Raw genomic sequence first — 9787 nt, 5'->3', positions numbered from 1 at the left:
GGTTGAAAGAGTGGAGTGTGATATAATCCAGTTTACCCCCTCCCCAACAATTTGTCATTAACAATTATTTAAAGACTCGTCTTACATATAATCTCTAAATCTACGAAATAGGGTACTTCCTGTTCATGCAAAGTCTTCACTAATAATTTAAAAGTTCTATAAATGAACAATAAATTGCAATATGACAATAATTTCTACACACAAAATATTAATGATTGACAGATTCTACACACAAAATATTACACACAAAAATATTACTGATAGAGAGATTTGAAACCCCTTGCCGGCGCTGCATTAATCTTCTTGAAACACTTTCAAAGGTAGTTTATTTTCTTCTGAATTCTCAATAGCCTGGTTGAATCCAAGCTTTTAGGAGCAGTGCGGCTGGATCCCTGGCCCATGCTATTTGTGGTATCAGATCCAGCCTACGAGCAGCCCAGGCTACTTGTGCCTGGACTTCTCGTAGGCTGGATCTGATACCACAAGTAGCATGGGCCAGGAATCCAGCCGCACTGCTCCTAAAAGCTTGGGCCAAAGTAAAAAAAAAAAAAAAAAAAAAAAAACCTACTTCAGGTGCTACTTCAGATTAAAAAAATAAATAAATGACTCGTACAGTGGGAGTTTGAAATGCTTCCGAGTAAAATTTTTCTACGGTTTAAACTGGTTGATCAGCAAACCTATATCCGGATGACTTATAAGGATCAATAACATTCAAGCTTTCTCATATCCATCCTCACGTCGGACTAAATCAAACGAAACCAACAAAGAACCCCCAAGGACAATAATTGTACCATTTTTTCAAGGGAAAAAAACACAAATCTTTATAATTTATTGATCATTCAAGTCGAGATTGTTAGCTTGTCTATGTACACGTTCCTTAGAGATTATACACGTTCGGCTGTTCTGAATTCAGTCAACCCCTGCAAACACAAGCAACTGCAACAGGCTACACAAGCACATAACTATTTCATAGAAGACAAATTCCATTTCATAATGGCGGCGGATAAAATAATGCATCAGACAGAAAAGCAGCTAAGAAACCACGCAAAAGTAACCACTGTTATCAAATTGTAAGGGAAAAGTTGCACGGTCAAAATCGGGTCGCACATTCAAGAATTCTTCCCTTTAAACCCGAAATTTAATATGATTCTGAAGTATGCTGAATCTACAAATGGAACAAACATCTGGGGTCATGGACACAAGTATTTGAGGTGTTCATGAGGTCACCAAATCTGAATTCCATTAATGAGCTACAGCAATTCTTCCAGCAACTTGATCAAGATCTCTCTGGCCATTCGATGTGATTCTCCTTCCACTGTTCAAAATTATTAAACATTGTTGTCATAAAATTGCACCCACCAACATATCACAACAGGAAAAATTTCATGCATGCAACCTGTGTGAAGAATAACTGCCGCAATCCTAAAAACCGAATTCTTCGGTAATGCAGGTACACTTTCCCAACATGTTAACTAGGACAGAATATGGCAAGAAACATACACAAGCAAATATGTTCAAACGTATTCAAACACATTCATGTATACTATGTCAATTCTTGAAAATACAGCAAACCACGTTCCATGTTACATGATAAATCGCTTAGACTGAGTCAAAGAAAGACCATCATTTTTTTATAACCAATTTCTTACTGTCATCACTGCCTGCAATTCCATAGTTGCTTTATTTGTTCAAGCTCACCTACTTGCTAAGAGAGTCCAATATAACTGTTACTAAAGAGCTTAGAATTCCAAAGTCATACACATGCATATTTGGAAGCTATGCTTGGGTTTTGGTTATGCTTGGAATAAAGCAATAAAACGCCTTTCCTCATATTGCAAGTATACATGCTTTCAAGAAGGTACTTCTAAAATTTGTCATATGCACAACCAACAGAAGGCTAACATCAAAATATCTTGACCTTTGAAATGGACCAAAAAAAATCATAATCCAACAAAGATAATAGCCAAATAAAATTTACAAAATACTAAGTGGCAAGAGCTGCTGACTCCATATGGTCAAGCATGAAGGACCAGATTTAATATCCAACTCTTGAATGCCCCAACAACTGCATAAACGTACTCCATGCAACTTATTTAAAACAGGATATTAACTCATGAGTGTCGTCAAACTTGGGCTACATCTTAGGGCATTTGAAACTCAAGAGACCCAATGCCATGCCTTGCTACATGGAAGGATACAACTGACAGTTACAGAAGCTCACCCCTTGGGATCATGGTCAACTAATTTCATGGCCTGCAATTGTTGAAGAATGTGACGAGCTACAGAACCACTGCTCTTCCCAAAATGGGGTGGACGACTGCCATTCCTCTTGCTACCACCATAAATCCTGCGAAAGGCACCAACACCAAGACCTCCCCGCAGATAGATTTTCCTTGCCATAGAAGCTGATATGGAATTATAAGCAAAATATAGAACAAAATGAGGACTGAACTGAATCGCAATACAAGAGGTGAAAAAGAAAATTTTCAAACTTACCAGCTCTAATGTAGTACCAATCAGGGTCATAAGGTGCAAGCTCTTTAAGTGTACCAGTCTTCACAATATCAGTCCAAGGTGGAAGCTCAATCTGCAAGGATTAGAATGGGAAGATCATGTCTGAACTGAATTGCAAAGCACAACCTAAGGAACCACAAAATTCAAAAACATCTTTCCAAGTGACAAGATTGCGCATATTGACATTAATACCCAAACCTCATGCAAACAAAGGCAGCAAAAATCTTAATGTACAGCACAAAAACAGCTTTCAGCAACAATAAATTTTCTGCATTGCAATACTTTATGAGTAGTTATCTAGTATGCGATAAGGGATATAGAAAACATGAACTAATTAATCTCGATAAGTCCAGTGGTACTCAGTAAGACCTAGCATCCTGTTCTGAACAACAAGAAGTAGATGCATATCTTCACACTACCTGCTGATGAGCTGGTTAAATCCAACAAAAAGCAAACTTGGACTCCACATGTTTACAGCTTCACAAAATTGGGACTTATTTTAAGATTCTAATTCATATTTTCAGACAATTGTAATATATTACGGAGAATAAATGGCCAGGGAAGCTAGTTAAGAATCCGTGCAATAATTTGCAATTCAGGGACTGATCTATCATACGCGTCAATACGCCTGCAAATGACCAAACATTTCCACCTGAAGTGAGCATATCTAGTTAAAAGTACATATGATCGACAAATTATATCTGAAGAAGATTCACTGCAGACAGACTTTTTTTTATCAGAATAGGAGGAGTGGCATTTTAAAGTTTATTCTCAAGCAAATCATCGGACAGCCCACAAGTTTTGAACTAACTTTACTTTTCATCGTTCCGGCAGACTTTACTTTTCATCGTTCCAGCAGGATCCAGAAATTCAATGCATACCTTGAAGCGTAAAAACTGTCTCCTAGTATTACTTTCCACCAACAACAATTCATTCTGGTGTATTTAGTGAGGTAAGCTATAACACCCTCACACCTAATACATTTTGGTGTGTTTAGTGCGTCATCTCTAAGCAGACAACTTGTATCGATTCATAATAACAGCAAAAGACAGTCTCTTAGTCTTTAGCTGTAAGACAACAGTTCGTAAAACCCTTAGGAAGCAGGTAGCAGAAACAAATGGGTGGATCATACTCTGCATTTACTGATATATAAAGGTCCCTGCAACTAAGCAGAGATAGACCACTAAATAACTACCAGTATTGCATTACATCACCTCTAAAACATCCTTATACTGGTCCTTACAATCACTAAATCATATTAAATTCAACCCTTTTACTTACTAATAATCAACAACTCATTCCCCAAAAACACCATATCCACCAGATAAACCACAAAACAACCCACAGCCACGAATTATTCACCTAAGCAGAAATAACCCACAAAAAAATTCACAGATATTCAGCAAGCAGTTCAATATCACAGCATAAAAGAAATTTACCGACTCACATTGTTCAATGATGAAATTTACCTTTAAACAATTTAAACCAAAAGTCCCATTTCAACATTCCAGACAGAAAAAAAATGCGATTTCAGAGCTTTTATTCCCTTTATTTCTATGTTTCACACTCTTATGAAGAGAAAATCCAAAATTAACCAATAAAAATACCAAGTAAACTTACGCCTGGTGAAGATGGAAAAATATGTAAGAGAGGAGGAAGGAGGTGTACCTTGCCGGATCGCTTGAGGTGAGCGGCGTAAGCCTTGACGAACTCTTGAGGAAAAACATCTTTCACGGTCCTCGCCGACTCCATTTTCCTTCTCGGCGGCGGCAGCGGCGGCGGCTTAGGCGAGGCTCTCCGAGCGCTGCAACTGGGGCTGCGTTAAGGGTTACGGATTTGGGGAGTTAGGGTTTAAAATCTGGCGGGTTTATTCGCCACTTTCCATGCGTGGGCCATTTGGGGCTTGAGATATCTGGGCTTGTTTAAATTGTTAAGGCCCATGAGTGACGGATATTAAATGGACTAGTTTGAAATATTCACTTGATTTTAGCTGATTATATCTACAGGAGTTTGTTATTAGTTTGTTTTGTTTTACATAGCTAGTGAAGTTAGTCGAGTTAATGAAGTTTATTGCATGCGACCACTTTATCAGTAGTTAAACTTCCTAGTTTTAAATACTTATCTGTTGTTTTGAACTTTATAAATAGAGTAGTTTCATGTTGTGAATAGTGCATCACCTTTACAAAGTAATAAAGTCTAGTTCTTTGTTTTTTTATTATTTTCTCAATAATTGTATCTGTGATATCAGAGTTAGGTTCGTGAGTAAAAACAAAAGTGAGTTGTGAGAATTGTGTTGGTAAGTCACAATTAAGGGTGTGGATCAGAATCAAAATAGGAAATTCAGAACTTTGAAATCGGAATTTTTCGAAATTTTGGTATCAGAATTTTTGACCGATTTCGATTTCGAATTCACCAACTTTGAATTCGAATTCGTTTTGAATTCAATTCGAAATTCGGTAAATTCCAATTTCACCGAATTCATGAATATAAAAATTATTATTATTAGATAAATATTATATTACATGTATATCAAAAATATTATATATATATATGTGAAAACGAAATTGAAATCAAAATAGGAATTCCGATTTCATCGAATTCATGAATATAAAAATTATTATTATAATATAAATGTTATATTATATATTATATATATATATATGAAAAACAGATTTGAAATCGAAATAGGAATTCTGAATTTCGATTTCGAATTGTGAATTCGAAATCAGAAATTCCGATTTGAAAAATCTCATTACCGAATTCGACCCAAATTTGACCAATTTGAAATCGGATATTCCGATTTGCATTTCGAATTACCGAATTCGAAATTTCAAATTCAATTCGAATTCGGTCAGTAAATTGAAATTTTTCGATTTTGCACACTCCTAGTCACAATGGCCACCAATAATTTTGTGCAGCCAGCAATTTCCCCTTTTGATGGTCACTATGATCATTGGAGCATGCTAATGGAGAATTTCCTGAAGTCCAATGAGCATTGGCAGGTTGTCGAATCTGGAGTAGTAGAACCAAAAGCTAGAGTAATATTGTCAGAGGTGCAGAAAATGGAGTTAGAAGCATTGAAACTAAAGGATCTTAAAACCAAGAATTACCTTTTTGAAGCTATTGATCGAGCCATCTTAGAAACAATTCTTAGGAAAGATACCTCTAAGCAGATTTGGGACTCCATGAAAAAGAAGTATCAAGGGAATACAAAGGCAAAGCGGGTGCACCTTCAAGGTTTTCAGACCGAATTTGAAACTTTATGCATGAAGTCAAGCGAGTCGGTCATAGATTATTTCGTAAAAATGATGGCAATCGCTAACAAGATGAGGATCCATAGAGAGAGTTTGGAGGACATCACCATTGTCAAGAAGGTTCTTCGATCAATGACACCAAAATTTAATTTTGTTGTATACTCTATAAAGGAATCAACAGATATTGATGCACTTTCAATTGATGAGTTACAGAGCTATTTGCTGGTTCATGAGCAAAAAATTAACCAGCAAGAGAAAAAAGAGCAAGCATTGAAAGTTTCAACAAATAGTCATCCAACATCGAGTCAAAGGTAAAGTAAGCAATGATCGTAGCAACCAATAACAACAACACTAGCATCAAGAAAATCAAGTTCAAGGAAGAGGAAGAGACTGACGAGGCCATCAATCAACAACTCATAGGCCAAAGTCAGTAGACAAATCTAATATTGAATGCTACAAATGTCATAGATATGGCCATTATCAGTCAAAATATCGAACTAATTTGAATAGACAAAATTGCAGACAAAAAAGAAGAAGTGTCATTTTTTATGGTGTGTCACATGAATGAAGAAACTCAACAAGACGTGGTATTTAGACATTGGTTGCAGCAACCACTTGTGTGGAGATAAGAAGGCATTCTCAAAATTAGACGAGTCATTCCGTAATACTATCAAGTTTGGTGATAACTCCATAGTTTTTGTTATGGGAAAAGGAAGTGTAACTATCCAAACTAAAGGAAATTCTATTCAAACTATCACTGATGTTCTTTTTGCTCCAGACTTAGAGATAAACTTGCTTAGTGTGGGTCATTTGCTAGAAAAGGGGTACGAGATTTCTATAAAAAATGGAGTATGTCAAGTTCAAGATGCAAAGTTGGGCTTAATTGTTCAAGTTAACATGACGGCAAATCGTATGTTCCCACTCTATTTACAGAATTAAACTCATTCATATTTCTCCGTAAAATCGAAAGATATGGCATGGCTATGGCATTTTCGTTATGGACACCTAAATTTTAGTAGATTAAAGACATTGTAGCAAAAAAATATGGTGGCTAGTCTATCTCAGATTACAATTTCTTTAGAAGTTTGTGAGGAGTGTGTCATTTGCAAATAACATTGGGATCACTTTTTAAAAGAAAAATTGTGGAGAGCAAAAAACGTATTGGAACTGGTTCACTATGATTTATACGGACCAATAAATTCACCATCTGGTGGTGAAAAATGTTATTTTATGACGTTTATTGATGATTATAGTTGAAAAACTTGAGTCTATCTTTTGCAGGAAAAATCTGAATCATTTTCAGCCTTCAAAAAATTCATGACTCTTGTCAAAAGGAAGTAGGCAAGTCCATAAAGATTCTTCGCAGTGATTGTGGTAGAGAATATAACTCATAAGAATTTGTAAATTTTTGTGAGGAGCATGGAATTCAGAAGCAGCTTACAACAGCCTATATGCCACAACTTAATGGTGTTTCAGAGAGAGAATTGTACAATCTTAAACATGGTGAGGACCATTTTGACAAGAAATGGTGTTCCAAAAAGTTTTTGGCTTGAAGTTGTCAACTAGAGCATTCATATATTGAACAGAAGTCCCACACTTGCTATTAAAAATATGACACCTAAGGAAGCATGGAGTGGATGGAAACTAATAGTGGACCACTTCTAAATTTTTGGATGCACTGCCTATACTCATATTCCAGCCTAAAAGAGGACAAAACCAAATAATAAGAGAGATAAATGCATTTTTCTTGGTGTTAGTGATTAATCAAAATCCTATAAACTTTATAATCCTATCACTAAGAAAATTGTCATCAGTTGGGATGTAATTTTGATGAGAAATTTTTGTCCATGGAGTAACAATATTATTAAATAACAAATACCTACTAACTTTGATGGAGTTGATGAAGAAAATAGGCAGCAGCCAAAAGAACAAATTTCACCAGATGATTCAAATGATGTTCCAAGTTTCCAAACAGTAGTAGAAGATGAAGAACGACCTCAACATGTTAAAAAAAGATCTATATGGGTGATCAATTATGAGGTAACTGGAATTGACTAATTTGAGGACTCACTTACATATTTGCTCGATTTTTTGATTGTAATCTTACAGTTTTTGAAGAGGCTATTAAAAATTTAAAGTGGCAGAAGGCGATGGATGAAGAAATTGCAGCTATTGAATGAAACAACACATGGGAGTTAACTGATCTTCTAGAAGGATACAAGTCAATTGGAGTCAAGTAGGTGTACAAGATAAAATTGAAGGAGAATGGAAAAGTTGACAAATACAAGGCACTTTTAGTAGCTAAAGACTATAAGCAAGAGCTTGGGGTGAACTATGAAAAAGTCTTTGCTCCAATCACAAGGCATGATATGATCAGGATAGTAATTGTATTTGTAGCTCAACATTCATGGCCTATCTTTCAGTTGGACGTGAAATTAGTATTTTTACATGGTGATCTACAGGAATAAGTATTTATTGATCAACCTCCTAGTTATGTGAAGGTTGGAAGTAAACATAAAATATACAAACTCAAAAAGGCATTATATGGGTTAAAACAAGCCCTACGTGGTTGGTATAGTCGTATAGATACTTATATTTCTAAAGAGGGATTTTAAAAATATCCATATGAGCATACACAATTTATAAAGATTGGAGATAGAGGTAATTGTTTATTGTTTGCTTATAAGTTGACGATCTTATTTTTACTGGAAATGATAGCGCTATGTTTGAGAAATTTAAAATATTTGTGATGACTGAATTTAATATGTTTGATCTTGGAAAGATGCATTACTTTTTGGGTATTGAAATGGTGCAATCTGCTACTGGAATTTTTGTCTCTCAAAGGAAGTATGTGCAAGAAATTCTGAACAGGTTTCGAATGAAGAATTGTAATTTTGTTAATACGCCAGTTGAAATGGATTTGAAGCTCATAAAAAAATATGAAAGAAAGAGGGTTGATAGCACCCTTTACAATAAATTGTGAAAGATCTCATGTATTTGATAACCACAAAGCCTGATAATATATATGCTGTAAGTCTTAGTAGTAGATACATGAAAAGTTCAATGGAGACATCTTCTAACTGCGAAGAGGATTCTTTGATATTTTCAGGAAACCATTGAATATGGGTTGTTTTAAGAATGGTGAAAAATTAGATTTATTTGGCTTTACTGATAGTGACTATGCAGATGATCTTAATGATAGAAAGAGTACGTCTGACTATATATATATCTATGATGGGTTCAACAGCTATTTCATGGTGTTTAAAGAAGCAACTAATTTTTACTTTATCAACAATTGAAATAGAATTCGTAGCTACAATAGCCTCTGCTTGTCAAGTAATTTGGCTAAGAAATATTCTTAAGGAGTTGCATTTTTAGCAAGGAGTTATTACAATTTATGGTGACAATAGTTCTGTCATCAACATCTTTAAAAATTCAGTTCTACATGGAAGAATCAAGCACACAGATGTGAGATTTCACTTTCTAAGAGAGCTCATAAGGGATGAAATAATTGATTTTTTCCACTGCAAAAGTGAAGATCAGATTACTGATATAATGACCAAACCATTGAAGTTATTTACATTTCAGAAACTAAGGAAACTATTTGGCGTCTGTGCAGTTGCTAAGTCTAATTAAATTGAATGTTTGGAAAACTTTCAATTTAAGGAAGGAATTGTTAGAAATTCACTTGATTTTAGTTGACCATGTCAACAAGAGTTTATTATTAGTTTGTTTTGTATTACCTAGTCTAGTGGAGTCAGTGGAGTTTGTTGCATTTAATCACTTTATCAGTAGTTAGACTTCCTGGTTTTAAATACTTATCCATTGTTTTGACCACTATAAATAGAGCAGTTTCATATTATGAGTAGTGCATCAGCTTTACAAAATAATAAAGTTTAGTTCTTTGCTTCTCTTATTATTTTCTCAATAATTGTATTAGAACGCACTGTCAAACAAAATTAACAACAAATAATTAAAAAATTTGTAATCAAAATATTACAAAGAATGAATTTTATTAG

General features: G+C 34.9%; 1 protein-coding gene across 1 annotated transcript; it reads right to left on the bottom strand.

The window, feature by feature from the left end:
• Window positions 1–965: 965 nt before the first annotated feature.
• On the bottom strand, window positions 966–4366 carry LOC113767762 (40S ribosomal protein S19-3-like). Its single transcript, XM_027311946.1, has 4 exons — window positions 4183–4366; window positions 2497–2587; window positions 2222–2405; window positions 966–1315 (listed from the first exon to the last, which is right to left on the bottom strand). The coding sequence occupies exons 1-4, from the start codon at window positions 4264–4266 to the stop codon at window positions 1243–1245; spliced, it is 432 nt and encodes a 143-aa protein (XP_027167747.1). The 5' UTR covers window positions 4267–4366; the 3' UTR covers window positions 966–1242.
• Window positions 4367–9787: the final 5421 nt, after the last annotated feature.

Source organism: Coffea eugenioides, chromosome 4 (assembly GCF_003713205.1).
Source record: "Coffea eugenioides isolate CCC68of chromosome 4, Ceug_1.0, whole genome shotgun sequence".
Classification (NCBI taxonomy): Eukaryota; Viridiplantae; Streptophyta; class Magnoliopsida; order Gentianales; family Rubiaceae; genus Coffea; species Coffea eugenioides.
Note: the sequence above shows the minus strand (reverse complement) of the source record. Positions and strands in the feature narration are given on the sequence as shown.

Coding starts and splice junctions, on each gene's coding strand:
- LOC113767762 (XM_027311946.1), bottom strand. CDS start 4,266: ATGGAGTCGGCGAGGACCGTGAAAGATGTTTTTCCTCAAGAGTTCGTC. Junction 2,588..4,182: donor ACCTCAAGCGATCCGGCAAG/GTACACCTCCTT, acceptor TAATCCTTGCAG/ATTGAGCTTCCACCTTGGAC. Junction 1,316..2,221: donor GTTGACCATGATCCCAAGGG/GTGAGCTTCTGT, acceptor AATTTTGAACAG/TGGAAGGAGAATCACATCGA.